General features: G+C 51.6%; 1 protein-coding gene across 3 annotated transcripts; it reads right to left on the bottom strand.

Annotated features, from left to right (window-relative positions):
* Positions 1 to 728: 728 nt before the first annotated feature.
* LOC126050065 (uncharacterized) lies at positions 729 to 8,922 on the bottom strand. Of its 3 annotated transcripts, none has more exons than XM_049827445.1 (12): positions 7,788 to 8,922; positions 7,067 to 7,100; positions 6,660 to 6,992; positions 6,222 to 6,335; positions 5,403 to 5,672; positions 4,768 to 4,884; positions 4,103 to 4,204; positions 3,452 to 3,574; positions 3,135 to 3,227; positions 2,736 to 2,828; positions 2,408 to 2,465; positions 1,617 to 1,802 (listed from the first exon to the last, which is right to left on the bottom strand). In XM_049827445.1, the coding sequence occupies exons 1-12, from the start codon at positions 8,082 to 8,084 to the stop codon at positions 1,751 to 1,753; spliced, it is 1,686 nt and encodes a 561-aa protein (XP_049683402.1). In that variant the 5' UTR covers positions 8,085 to 8,922; the 3' UTR covers positions 1,617 to 1,750. The 3 variants fall into 3 exon arrangements, with proteins under 3 accessions (XP_049683404.1, XP_049683402.1, XP_049683403.1); XM_049827446.1 differs by having other exon boundaries at positions 2,408 to 2,481; XM_049827447.1 differs by lacking the exons at positions 1,617 to 1,802; positions 6,222 to 6,335 and adding an exon at positions 729 to 838.
* Positions 8,923 to 14,638: the final 5,716 nt, after the last annotated feature.

Consider the following 14,638-nt stretch of genomic DNA (forward strand, 5'->3'; position numbering starts at 1 on the left):
TGCTGACAAGGGCTAAGCAAACACAAAAGCAATAAATAATTCATATTCGCTGCTACTAGGGCAACAGGAAAGCAGGACATAAGGCTCAGAGATTTATAAACATGGTCCATGGCCCCTCAGCGAAGCTCCTTTCCGTCCATTAGCTAGACATTGTGCTTGTAAGAGGGAGAAAATTCCCTTTACAAATGGTGGTAACCATCAGTCTGTCTGTGTTTGCTTCCCTTTGGGCTGGCCGTGAGTTTTCCAGCACGCAGAACTGCAGGGCTCACTTACGTTTGCAGGAATAGCAGGGGAGATGACGACACACAACTGAAGAAGAGACTTTAAAAAGCCATAGAACTGGGTGAATTCTTAACTCCTACCTCTAATACAGCTGTGATCTCTGGTACAGCAGAGCAGGCTGCTCTCGGGCACCAGCAAGAAGCTGAGTATCATATTGGCATCCTGATGGGATGAGGACATTTTCCCTGAGACACTTGCTAGGTTTGTGAGTTACTTCATCTCCACCACTCAATTTGCATTGTGCAATTAGCTGATGCCAAAGGCCATAACAACCTCTGTGGCCTCTTGCGGTTTGATGTTCCTGAAACTTGCCAGACTCTGAAGACTTAACCCAAGATAAAGCTACAAGTCATGGCTTCCCTCCCTTCCAACGGCTAAAACCAGCCACAGTTGCTCAACTGGAGTAAAAACCACAGGGTGCCCAGAGTCTAACCCCTCACTTTTGGTTTTAATGTATACTTTTCTTCTGTATCCATCTTGCTTAACTCCTGATCTTCAGTTGCATGCTCCTCCTAAGTCCGGTCTTTTGGCGAGGGGTCCATAGAAAGTACGGTTCCTGCCGAAGGTAACAGGATTTTTTTCCCCATTTTCTTAATACAAGAGGCCCAGAAGCTGTTGTTTCTCTACGCAGAAAAGGGAAGTGGGGGTGGGGGAGCCGCGGACGTGACGCTGCCTGAACAGGCAGCAAAAAACCAAGGAGCGAGACAGCCCCTGCCCTAAAGTGCAGGCAGGACTGCCTTCGTGCAGGCAGCATCCAAATTCTGGCCTCCCCATCACCACCCCGAAACGGCCCCACAGCCCAGCCCATCCTTGTAGGCAGAAAACACAGCTGGGAGCGGAGGAGATATCGACACACCCTGACACAGGGTCAGGGCTTGGATAGAATGATTTACATTTAAGCAAACAGATTAAAGAGCAGGCTCGGGTCAGCTACTGGCCCCCTCCAAGCCTCGCCGCAGGGGGGGACAGCGGTCCCTGGAGATGCTGTCCCATACTAAAGGGTCCAGGCAGCACATAGACCTGTGGATTCAGGGGGAGAGAGCCTGACACCCACAGCCCCCCGGCCCCCCCCCAAACATGCCCTGAAATCATCTGCGCCGGGGAGCGACAAGTCAAGCATGTCAGCAGGAAAGGGTGAGGTGGGTGCGTTTGGTTGCCCACATCCATTTAACGAAAGATGCAGCTTCATTCTTGTGATGATCTAGTGAGAGAGACTCCTGCAACTGCCTCTAAAGGCGCTTCTCTGCTTTAGGGCCTGGTTTTCAAGAAAAAGAAAGGGAAAAATGTGCATTTGGCCTCCCCCGATTCTGTGTTAAAAACCAAAACGGCAGAAATGAGTTCATCTCGCTGCCGTTTATTAGAGGTATCACAGAGGCTCAAACTCACTAAAACTGAGAGCCACGAACCCATTAAGCCTGGGAGAAAGATGACGTTGACTCAGCCAAGTGAGAAACACCCCAACCGACTTCTAACAGGTGGAAACAGCATCCTTGCTGCTGGGCTGAGACATTTCAAAGGCCCTGGAAGGAAGAGGAGGTGGGATGTGCTGAGCATCGCTGGAGCGGGGCTCTGGTGTGCCCATCGAGCCCTGCCCCGAGTGCCAGGCAGAGGCGAGGGCTGCGGTGGCCTCTCTCCGTGCCCACCCTTGCATGGCCCAAAGACCCAACAAATGGCTGTGGTTGCGATACTCGTTCCTCTGTATCTCAGGATGGTTTTGGCCGGGGCAAAGAGAAGCTGGCTGAGGCTCATGAGGTTGCAATGCCCTGGGGGCTTTCCCGCAGGGCTTGCAGGTTGACTAAGGCCAAATGCATCCACAGCATGGCTGAAAGCAAAAGTGCTGGGATGAAACCAGGAGGAATTCAGGCTTAAGGGCTTCAGGCTGAGGCCATGAGGGAGAGATTTGTGGGGAGATTTGAGCAGGCACTCAAACACTTTGCTGGATGGGGACGTCCCCCAGAGCTGCCCACTGAACCCAGGGTGAAATCAGGGGCTGGGAGGGCAGCTCTGGACTGCATCTTTCCTGGGGTCTAGGACTTAAAACAAGGCACACAGTAGTTTCCATATCCCGCTCCTTTCCCTTCAAGATGGTATGACTTTGCATGTAAAAAGGCAATAGGGAATGTACCTCTCCTTGTCCGCCCAACTGGAGTCACGGTCCTTCAGCCACCCCTGAGTCGTGTGATCTGCAAAAGGACAAATCTGTTCCCAGGCATCAGGAGAAAGTGTATGAGAGGCACTGAACGCACAGCACGGGATGTTGTACTCGGGGATGGTGCCTGGGGCTCACCAGGGAAGGGGAACAGTCAATGGAGAGGGCTTGGGGTCTTCGGAAGAGCCAAACAGTTTTTAAATAATTCACATGGCTGCTTGATTGTGTGGGGGCAGAGGGAAACCAGCTCACTAAATAGAAGGCACTCAGAGGGGCAGGGAAATGAAGGAGCAGGGATACTTACAGCAGAGGAAGATGGCGAGGAGCGGGAGGGCCGACACGGCCGCCGTGCTGACTGTGAGGGCGGTCACATCCACGAAATCCGTGCATCCTTCTTCTGTGGTCAAACCAACCAGGCGCCAGCATAAAACGCCATCCGGAGCAGAGAAAGGAGAAAGGCAAATTGCCACCGTGAAAGCATGCACACACACTAGAGGGAAAAAAGGTGGGGGCTGGGGAGGGGGGGATAAAAACTAGTTCTGCTTTTGCAAAGATTTCACTGCCCTGAAAACCCCAATTTGTTGGACCTTTTTTGAGCAGGACTAAATCTGAATGGCTGAGTTGAAGGGATATCTGGATTAAATATTGTGGACAAGTTTTAGCCTCACATCCTTGGGGTGGTCCCTGGAGCATCCCCTCTCACCGTGGCGATGGTGGATGTTCTTTATGAGGAAGCTGGTTGTCAGCACCACTGAAACCACTCCTCCGGGAGCAGCGTAGCCCATCATGCGCTGTGCTGGCAGAGGGAAAGATGACAAAGTCATGTTAATATGTGTTAGGAGACACGGATGGAGGTCTGCCCTCACCCGTGGTTTGGTGGTTAATCCACCAGCCTGAGTTAGCACAGAAGTAGAAATAAAGTTTTCATTTAAAAAAGTTAAGGATGAGATTTTGGGCAAAATAAAAACCCCGTGGACCAGTTTTATCTCCCTCCATGCTATCCTTGGTAAAACAGCTCACCTGTTTTGCTTTTCAGCTGGGTGAGCTTTGTAGGCTGGAAGGTCACGGTGGCAGAGACCACGAAGTTTACCACCATCACATATGTAAGGGCGATCTCTGGCAGTATGATCGCAATAGAAGGGCCTGAAAGAAAACAGGACAAGCATTTGTCTACCACTTTCTTGCATTTGTCTACCACTTTCATCATTTTGTAACCCTCCATCATACCCCTTTTCCACCCTCTCCTGACTCCCAGCCTTTTCAAGCTGTCCTTGCAAGCAGCCTCTCCATCCCTCGATCATTTTAACTGCCCTTCTACAATTAACTCTGGGAAGGCGCTCTGGATAAAGGGGAATAACCATAGTAATTCTATAGATGGGTGTGTAATCCATACGGTGGTCCAGGCCCCCATGACTAGCTGAGATCACACATGGGGAAGACACGTGTCGCTCTGGCTGGGTCTATCCCCACGTGTTTGGCTGCGTGACCCTTCCTCTCCGGGCACCGCTTTCCTCTCTGACCCCCATGAGCCTCTACATCTCCCATGAGGTCTTCACCCCAGCTGGTTTGCACAGCAGGGATTGCTTTTCCGTGCTGCACCCTGCACAGGGGAAAGGAGAGGGGTCTGAACAGCACACCCCCCCCCCAAACCACCCTGCAGCCACCTCCTACCTTCTTCTCGCATCCAGAGGATCCCGGCGGTGCCAGCCAGGATGGAGGCGATGCACACCAGCCCGCAGGTGTAGGCACTGAGCCACCTCCACAGCTCCCCTCCTAGACACCCAGAGCAGCGTGGGGTGACTGCCGTGAACCCCTGTGATGTCCCACGCCAGCCCCCAACCCTTCCTCGGGGTGGGACGCAGCCCGTTCCCACCTGGGATGCTGTGGGGTATCCCTGGCCAGCGCCCAGTGGGTTTGACCCACTCTTTAGTGTGGGCAGCTGGAAGGGGCTCTGTGCCCCCCGGTACAGTGTATTATTAAACAGACTCTCTTACAAATGGAGCCTTGTAATAAGAAAAATGCTCCTGAGAAACATTTTTTTTCTATAAAGGTGTCAATCAATCACCTCAACTCTCTAGAACAAAAATGTCTGGGAAGTACCAGGATCTAACCTAGCTTGAAAACAGAGTAAAATCAGTTTTTTCACCATTAAAAAAATTTGCCAAGGGAACTTTCTCTACTCTTATAAAGACCTTCCAGATGATGCGAAGACAAGATGCTTAGACAGCAGGAAAGGGAAGTAGCTGTTTACCAGCTCTTCCCACAGCAATGCTCCTCACTGTCCCCCACCAGATGAAGGAAATGAGCGTTTGGCAGCCCTCCAACTGAAAACTCACTTATTCTTAGCTTTTCGGACTGGCAGACAGGAAAAATTAATCCCCATCCGGAGACGGCAGCAAAGACCACAGCAACCACTGCAATCCTCAGCGCGTCCTGCAAGGGAGGTGAGAGACCTGGGAAAAACCCCCGAGGAGCCAGGAGTCAGGCCACCAGCAGCACCAGCATGGATGACTCTGGTGCGTCGTGGGGCTCCTCCATCACCAGGACAAATTCAATTTATTGGCCAAATCAGCGCTTTCTGCTGCAGGCTGTGGTCCATGAGATGTCCAACCTGGGACGCATGCTGCCTGTGGGCTTCCCATCCACTACCCCCCTGCCCATACCCTGCTCACCATCACCTTGGCCAAGGGCCATCGCTTGGGACCTTCTCCAAGTGGGAACAGCCAATCTCCCGCCACCCATCCTGCCAAGGACTGTGCCTTGGTGGGAGCGGAGACTGGGAATTGCTGCTGATCATCCTATGATGGGGAGCTCCTGTCAACAGCACGTGGGCCACAACCTCACGAGAAAGCGGCCCAACTTTGGGGGATGGAGGCAGAGGGATGGGACGGGATGAAACCACACAGGGAACCCCAGGGAAGGGTGGAGAAAAGGAAGAACGGTGGGAGGTGAAAACCCCAGCAGTGATCACCTGCAACAGTGACGTTTAGGGAGGTTTCCTGCCAGCTTATCCTGTTGCTGGCATTGCAGGAGTAGGAGCCGCAGTCTGACTTCTTTGCCGACCTCAGGTACAAAACGCTGAAGCTGTTGGAGAGGTAGAAACCTCTGTCCGGGGGAAGGGGCTGCCCATCCTTCTTCCAGGTGATGGCGTCCACCCTGCCCTCCACCACATCACAGAGCACCTCACCGGTGGCCTGGGCCACGAGAGAACTGCTCTGGAGCTGAGGGCGAGACACGGGCTCTGGAAAGGGGACAGAAACACCAGCACTTCTCTCAGACATGACCTGGAGCATCCATGATGGGGATCTGGGCTGCAATTTTCACCGCAGCATCCTTGAGTCTGCAACAGTGCAATCGCATGTGCCTTTCCCTTGGAAAGTCCTGCGCTGCATAGAGCCGCTGTGCTTTCTGCGTTCGGGCTTTTTTTTCTAGCCAAGTCATTGTTTTTGTTGCATTTGGGTAAGTACAGAGCATTTTAAAAATATGTCAGGAAATGAGAAAAAAGAGGAAAAGGAGGCAGATCCCATTTGGGTTTATATGTGTGGAAAGGAGAAATGGGTGGTGAAGGGCTGTGGTAGCATTATGGCAGTGATGTTATTCCAGCAGAGAAAGGGTAACACCAGAGCAAATAATTAAAGGGAATTGCTGAGAGCGATATCGAGGAGGAACTTCTCTTTAAAGTGTGCTCTTATCTGTGCAGCAGTGGCTGGTGCTGGCAAATTGCAAGCAGGCTACCTATCAGTAGGGGCTGAGGGGGAGATTTTTTTTGTGGCTTCTCCATACAGCCTACCCTGCTGGGCTGAGCTCCTTTGGCTCTGCCTGGTCTCCCTCATAAAAGTGCCGGAGGTACTCTCCGCGGGTGGCAGCGGATACACAATGTCCCACCAGTCCCTCCATCCCTCCACTGGGAGTAGAAAACAAAGGAGGAAATTGTCTTTCCAGGATGGAGCCCAGCCCTCTGTCACAGCCAGGCACCCTAGAAAGTCTCCTTGGGCAGCACCACCAGATCTTCTCCACTGGGACAAGTTGGGAATCTCTTCCCAAAGTCTCCCTGGTGATGCCTCCATGCATGGCAGGTTCAAACAAACTCATGAGTGGCCCGTTAGATTTAGCTCAAACCCCTTCTCCAAATCCCCCTGGCTGGCTGGTGGGCCATATACAGTCAAACAATGCCACTGCTCTGCTTGCATCCATCACCCCGCTCCTCCCTCCCGTGCCCACCACTTACTGAGGACTTCCAGCAGGATTTTCAGGCTCTCCCTGTCTCCTGCGTTGACAGTCACTTTGTAGATGCCACTGTCGCTTTCCTGGACGTCCTCCAGCAAGAGAGATCCATTGGATGGATGGAAGACGGCTCGTCCTGCATAGGGCGCGCAGATGGCCGGGTCGTGAGACCCTCTGTAGTACTGCAGGATGCTGCGGGAGCTGGTGCCATCGAGGTACTCCCACCGCGTGGAGTAGATGTGCGTGATGTTATCTGGCCCAGGAAGCAGCACCGAGGATCCCACAGCGGCGGCTTTTTCTCTCCCTTCTGCAGCCTGTTGCAAAGGCACCAGCAGCCCTGGATGGCAGGGGAAGGGAAGATGAGCCGGGGACACGGAGCAAGTTGGCATAGCTTGGGACAGGCTTTGGTACCTCCTGTGTCAAGGACACACGTGTGCTGGCAGGCCTGTGCCAGGGAGACATTATTGAGAGAAAAGATGTAGGTGCATAAACATAGCACAGGGTGTTTTGAGATACTTGGCTGCAGGGCTGAGAACATGTTTTTCACCCAAACATAAAGGTCAAGTGATGCTTACTCCCGGACAAGCGTTCCCAATTCTGACCTAATTTCCATGACCCATTCCCAATTCCTGGTCTTGCTTGGGGCTGAAAGTGTCCACATACTCCCACCAGAGTGGGACACAGTTGTGTCCCCAAAACCCATGGCAATTTCTGGGCTTGTCATGACTTGGGCTCTAAGAGGCACTTGAGGACTTCAAGAGGAGCTGCTGTGGGTAGGTCACAGCTCCCAGCTCCCCCCCTCCGCCTCTCAAAAAAAGAGCTTTCTAGGAAGCCAGGTGGAAATCACTACTACAGTCCTATCCTGTAAAGTGGATTCTTTAAAAAAAGAAAGAAAAAAAAAAAGGGTGAGCTTAAAGGTTTTAAAGAAAGGTGCCAGCCCTAGGCAGAGGGAATGAAAGAAAGGGTATTTATCTACTACCCAGGCGGAGGGCCCGTTAGTTGCCGGTGGCGATCCTAGTACTCCTAAGAGGCTGCTCTGAAGGAGGCACCAGGATTTCTGCTGAAGAGCCTCTTCCCCTTGCCAAAGCTGTCAGTCTAGCCCTTGCATGGGAGCGTCAGGTCTGAGACTCACCGAGATGGGCACCATGGCAGCAATCCCAGCCTGTCCCCAGGCACCCACCACCGAGCAACCGCAGCCGCATTTCCCGACAAAAAGAGACGTCGTGAAAACACATTTCCAGTGTCGGTGGCCCCAAGCACCCGGCTGCCTGCGGCGAGGCGGAGGGATGCTGGGCAGGCGGGATGAGCGTGCCTTGGGCGGCCGGCTGCTCCTGCCACAGAGCCACCAGCTGCACAGGCTGTGTTTGCTCTTCTCTCTCTCTCCACCGTGACTTGGTTCCTGCCTCGATAAGCAGATGTTCATGTGCATTTACACTGCCGCCTGCCGTCTCTGCAAACAATCCTGAAACCCGTCCTTTGACCAGTCATCTGTCTTAGTAGTTTTGGAGCACAGGTAGGAAAGAAAATAGGCGTAACCATCCAAGTAAATCAAGCTCATCTGATGGTTTTCATTTCTCACTCTCATAACTTTGAGAAACAGCTATCGGTTTTTATTTTTGTGCCTTCATGCCCCCGAAACTGTAAGATGTGCAGGGAGAAAAAGTAATCTTATGACTGAAAATCCCCCTACTCTAGGAAAACACTATGTATACAGAACATGCGGTACCACTAGCAGTAGATAAGAGAAAACACTTTCATCACAGGCATCTTTTACAACTGCAATATCCAAAGCTCGTCCTATAGACACTCAAACACCACGGCATCTGAAAATCTGCGTATATTGTAATGGGTTTCTGTTCCATTTTAGATGCTCACCCTGAAAATCTTCGTACATTGGTGCTTCAAGGCAGACAGTGCATATATAAGGAAGACTGTGAGATTGCTCACGTGAGTATAACTGCCACAAATTGTGTTATTACATATATCAGTCCCAGTACAAGTCTATCTGCAGTAGACTTTTAGTCTTGGCACTGTGCCTAGCTCTTGAGCCGTTTCTACCTCCTCTGTGTTTAGACAGCAAAGCAGAGACACCCTTCCCTTTCAGGTTAAGCATTTCGCCCCATCTAAAAAGTCTAACCTATACGGACCAGAGATCCCCATGCACAAATGCTCCGCTGAAGCCTCCGGCTCTCCGCGGGTTTGCAACAGGCGAGGACCTGGTCCGGACCCCACCAGGTGCCCTTGGTACCTGGCCCAGTCTGGGGACGATTTACCTGCAAAGAGCACCCAGCTGGTCCCCAGCAGCTCCACAGGACAGCTCATCAGCATCTGTCAAGGAAAAATGGATCAAAAATTGCCATCCTTTTAAAATAGCCCCTTCAAAGTCCATACTGTAACCAGAATAACAGGTCAGGCTGTACCGTGCGAGGAGTTTTTGCTGTCTTCAGGACTGGATTCCCGACTCGGTGCTCACGAGGGCACTGCCGCGGATACTCCCAGCCCAGACTGGCTCCAGCCTTGCTGTTCTCCTGCCGATTGCTCCTCTCCTTCGTTGCTGCCGGCCACTCCCCGGCACTGCGAGTGGGCAGCGCAGGAAGGCAGAGCTACCTGATTGCTCCTGGCACCGTGGCTGGCAGGGGAAAAGCTGTAGCATCACATGGTCTGAAATGCATGCAAGAGCTGGCCTTCTTCCACGAAATGCCGTGTTTTGAGAAAGGCTGGACCCTCAGAATAAGCGGTGCCAAACTGCTTCTAGGAGAGGTTTTCTATTTCAATTCTTGCAGCAGTATCAATTACAGGTGATGTCCCAGTTCATTTCCAAGCCTGAGGCCAGAAAATCCGTGGTCCCTTTCTTACAGCTCAGTCATCTTCCATCCTGTTCATGGGAGAGGACCCCAGCTCCCTGAGCAGAGCAGAGGTTGAACTCATCCTTCAGCCTGTTTCTAGTGGTGGCCAGAGGCTCAGGCAGGCTCTGAAACACTTGTCCCACTGCGAGTAGCTTTTTCCTCCACCAAGGCAGATGTGGAGTGGGATCATCCATGTCCCACAAGCTTTCTGGAAAGGGAATTTCGGTTTAAGGGAGAGACACTCCTGGGATCAGAGGACCACCTGGAGACCAAGTTTCATGCTCTAGCCTGAGGAAGAGAGGGATGAGAGACTTGGGAAGGTTTGAGCTCTGCCCCAGAGTACTGGGGAAAGCTTTCCTGCCCTGCCGAGCACGGCTGGCCCCTTCTGACTCCCATGGACCACCAAACCCCGAGTGAGATGGATGCTGGGACAGGACAGCTGTGTGTAAAGCATTAGGAAAAGGTGGGTGGATGTAGGTGTCATTGGATCCAGAGCCCCACCACAGTTATACCCATCAGCTCCATCAGCCCCATCTGCGTGTTCCCTGCCAGCCAGGGAAAGCACCCAGCCTGCGCCTCCAGCCTGCCAAAGCACGTCCGACCCATATGCCATGGTCAGCCCGATGCTGACCTTGCCATCCCTTTTCCTATTTCTTGACCCTTTCTTTCTCTGCCTGTCTCCTTCTAAATAAATATGCCTGTAATTACTTTTCCTCATTGGTCCTCATTTTGCTACATCCATCCGCAAATCTAGTATTCCTGACACCATTACCTAGACAATCTGAGCTTTAGCTGGTATTGCCAATTTGGCTTTACCTAGGCAATATTGACCTTGCAAGTCTGCTCCCCAAGAGGTTCCCAGTGCTCCCCATGGTTATCTGAGAAGTTCAATTGTTTCTCATTTCCTTCACCTCGGCCACTGTGAAACCCAGCTGCGCCTTGCACACCAGCTCAGAGTTTTGATGCTTCTCATGCTGTAATCTGTCACATCTGCCCATTTCAGTAGTTTCCTATACCCTGGCCAGGTTGCTTAGCCCCACGGGCAGGACAGACATGTTTGGACAGGAAGGACAATGACCTTTAAGACAAGCGGAGCTCACAACTAGCTCAGTACAAACTGCGTGCCAAGCAAGACTTTTTGTGTTGTTTGGGTTTTTTTTTTGTGTGTGTGTGTGTTAAGGGAGAGGCTGCTCTCACTCAGATTCTGCCTTCCACATTGTTTTGTGGCCAACTGTGCATTTTCATTTTTAATTTAACTTCTCTTTCTCCCCATGCCCAGCAGAGCGCAGGTTCTCCGTTCCCATCCACTTGGTTCCTCAACGCAGGGCCGGGTATTTGCGGGGTCGTCTCACACGTCCATTGGCGCTTTGTCATAGCACGGAAGGGCTGCTGCACTCTGCACACATTTTAAGCAAGCTTGGGATGTCTGAGAAGCTAAAAGCAACTGAAAGCTGTGCAAAGGCACAGCAGGAGACACAAGCAGGAAAATGCAATTTGTGAAAAGGAGTAACAGCTCTGTCCTTTCCCCAGGGACATTCCCTCCCTGGAGCAGCATGTTTCTTGGGTAGCCCTTGGCAGCTACAATGGATGCATCAACGTGCAACAGCAACATTTGGGGTGATCGTTCACCCGAAGGTGTCTTCAGAAAGACACTGAAGCATGAAGCTTTTGCTCTCCAGGCAGATATTTAATTTGCTTGCAGGAAGGATGAGCTGCCGTAGATGAGTGTTGCCCACTCACTGCTTCCACCACGTCCCCCATCATCCATATCCACCTCTTCACTTAACTGCTCCACAGAGTAATTTTTGTCAGTCAGGCCACTCTGGCCACATTAATCCTTCCAGGTTGCTGGAAGGAAACTTTAAAAACATATTCTCCACTTAGTCTTAGATAAACTAAATGAAAAACCGAGGCAGGTTTCTGCTAGCACTTTACTCCTTTCACAAGTATTTTAAAAGTGTTTCTGGCACTTGCATTGCACCTGGCATCTTTTGAGGGGCTGGGAGAGACCCAACAGCAAACACAGCAGCACAAACCTGTAAATATTGGCTGCAAGGAAGAATTTGCACTCCTGCCGCTTCAGGCCAGTGCAGCTTATTGTGGTTGGAGAGAGAAAAGCAGAGCAGGCAACCATCAGCAGACATGAAACTCATGCCACAGGCTGTCTGAACGCACAACCCCATGTCCTCCTCTCTTCTCACTCCCACGCTGTTGCAACCCCAAAGTCATGAAGGGACAATCGTCGGTCTCTGCTAAAAATCAGAAGTATGTGGATGAACAAGTAAATTGCATTTTGTGATCAACCTTGGCATCCCTGTTGCAGACAGTGGTCAGTGACCCCTCTACCCCCAGCAGGACCAGGCCCGGGATGCAGCAGGCCCATGCACGAAGCAGCTGATGGCTGCTCACCCCCTTCTGCAGTCCCCAGGCTGGAGGAGACAAACTGCCACCCCCATACAGTAAAGGGCAAGGGGGAAAGACTCACAAGTCCTGCCCACAAAACTACTGATCCGGACAGTAGTGTGCTGAGGCAGTCTGGGCAAGGAGAGGGCTTTGCTGTGGCCAGTGTGCTCCTGGCCATCACCTATATTCATGTGGGTGGTCAGCAGAGATGTCTGTGCAGAGCTTTGTGTATGGGGGGGTCCTGAAATTCCCCACCTAGGATTAAGTGAGAGGAAAAAAGCAATCAGCAAAAAAGGAGTCTGATTCACCTGATCAGTCCCAGTGAAGAAGGTGTCGTCTGGAGACCCAGCTCTGGGAAACCAGGGGACAGCGAGCTCTTCCAGCCTGCTCACATGCAAAGAGGTGCAGCTTGAAGCCTTGGCAGACAACTGTAATCTTGACTGTGCCACGTTCATCACTTTAAATTAGCTCAGGTAGCCATGATATGCATCCCGTAGGCTCTGAGCAACCCCTGTACAAAGGGCAACTGTGACACTTTTTCCCTCTAAACAAATAGTGTGGTCAGATCCCAGAATGACAGAAGAGCTGAGGTTGGCAGGTACCTCTGGAGATGAACTAGTCCAAGCCCCTGTTCACGCTGGGTCACCTAGAGCAGGTTGCCCAGGACCGTGTCTGGTTCCAGTTGTTCAGCCAGTTTTCAACACATGGAACTGATAAATCCACTTATTTCGCTGATACGTTGTCAGTTTCTCTATGAGGATGCTATAGGAGATGGTATCAAAAACCTTACTAAAGTCAAGGTAGACAAAACCCACTGCTCTCCCCTTGTCCACCAAGCCAGTCACCTCAGTACAGAAGGCTCTCAGGTTGGTTAAGCAGGATTTCTCATAAATCTATATTGACTCCTGATCACCTTCTTGTCCTTTGTGTGCTGGGAAACTGTTCCCAGGATTAGCTGCTCCATCACCTGCCCAGGGACTGAGATGCAGCTGACTGCCCTGTAGTTCCCTGGGTCTTCCTTCTTGCCCCTTTCTGAGGATAAGAGCTCTCCTCAAGTCTTCAGAAAACTCTTCCAGTTGCCACAACCTTTCAAAGATTATCAAGAGTGGTCTCACGATGCTGTCAGCCAGCTCTCAGGACTCGTGGGTGCATACTCGCAGGGCCCACTGGCACGTCCAGTTTGCTTAAGTGCTGCCTAAGCTGATCCTGTCCTGCCGAGGGAGTCCTCCTTGCTGTGGACTTTCTCCAGGCCCCTTGGATTGCTGAAGGCCAGTCTTACTGGTAAAAAACAAGGTGGAGAAGGCATTGGGTGCCTTGGCCATGTCCTTTGTCACCAGGTTCCCCACCCATTCAGCAGCAGTCTCAAAGGATGATATTCAGCCACATGGGGCTGGGTTGGATTGAAATGTAGAAGAATGAATTATGATGAGCAGCAAGGCTGTTGAGAGGACCAGTGACCCCCCTGAAGTCTTCAAAATACAAGGCTACTGGTATCCAGTGGGAGGAAGCTTTCTCTGAGATGCAGCCAGCGAGCACCTGAGCTCTGCAAGCACCGAGCCATTTGAAGCCACAAGGAAAGCCACACACTGGCCTTTGAGAGCTTCAAAAAGCAAGCAAAGAAGGGCCTGGGGGGCAAAGCCTTGCGAAGAAACTGCTCAGAGAAGGAAATGAAAAGGTGAAGACAGCTGATAAAGCTGCGACATGGGTTAGAGAAAGGGATGGGAGACACAGCGTAGGCGAAGACCAAACGTCTCCTGTGGTGGGAGCTCAGGGTGAGCAAAGAGGTGGCGAGGAGAAGGTAGAAACAAGGAAGCATGAGGGGCATCATGGAGCAAATGCGGCCAGCCTTGTGTCCTCTCACTTTTATTTTTTCTTCCCCATTAATTTCTGCTGTTTCCTCTCTGTTTTGCATGCAGCGTGCTCTCCCTCCTGCAGAGGCGAGACCCTGGCTGCAACCTCGTGGGCATTCGGTCTCTGGGGCTGCAAGAGGAGCTGTGGGCTTGCTGCAAGGACTTCAGAGCTGCTCAGCTGCATGAGGTGAGCATAGGGTCTGCTTTCTCCTCCCCCAGGCTAGACTTGCGGTCTACCAAAGAACTGCAGAGTTTCAACAGCACAATGCCACAAATGCAGTTATCCCGTTAGCATATTGGCCAGCATCGAGGGCAGGTCTAGGCAAGCCTCATGGGTGCAAATCTACATGTGATTGGTGCTAATGCCGCATCTTGCCAGCTACCAGCAGACACTTGCCTCTCTCTGGAGGCACATGGCTCTCTTGCTGCCCAGCTCAGCTGTCTGACGGGAAGAGCAGCCGCTGGTAGCAGGGATGCGTGGGCTAAAGCAAATATACCAAAGCCTGGGAGCTCCAGAGCAGGCATGTAATAGCAGAGCCTGTTTTTCCTGGTTGACACATTTGGCAAATGACATGCACATTCCACAACTGACAGAAATTGTGTTCAAGCGGCACCTCACTTCCAGAATCAGGCGCTCAAGTTCCTGTTAAACCCTTCACTCCAAATCCTGGGCCTCCAGTCCATCCAAAAGACAGCCTTCCCCCTAACCATGCCTGAGACAGGCTGAAATTGAATGGCAGAAATTGAATTTTAGCTTGGAAAAAAGGGGAAAAAGAGCAAGCGAGTTTCCAGAAAGAAGCTAAGCTCAGTCTTCCTGTTAAGCATGTTAAGGCAAAAATGAAAATTGCAGCTTTTCTGTGAAATTTCCAGGAAGCTGCTGCAAT

This window comes from Accipiter gentilis, chromosome 24 (assembly GCF_929443795.1).
Source record: "Accipiter gentilis chromosome 24, bAccGen1.1, whole genome shotgun sequence".
NCBI classification, from domain to species: Eukaryota; Metazoa; Chordata; class Aves; order Accipitriformes; family Accipitridae; genus Astur; species Astur gentilis.

What these genes read in the sequence shown, in the direction of transcription:
- LOC126050065 (XM_049827445.1), bottom strand. Translation starts at nt 8,084, where the DNA reads ATGCACATGAACATCTGCTTATCGAGGCAGGAACCAAGTCACGGTGGA. An exon ending in AATCCTGCTGGAAGTCCTCA is followed by an intron (nt 6,336 to 6,659) that starts GTAAGTGGTGGG and finishes TTCTACTCCCAG; the next exon opens with TGGAGGGATGGAGGGACTGG. An exon ending in GTCCGAAAAGCTAAGAATAA is followed by an intron (nt 4,205 to 4,767) that starts GTGAGTTTTCAG and finishes CTGGGTGTCTAG; the next exon opens with GAGGGGAGCTGTGGAGGTGG.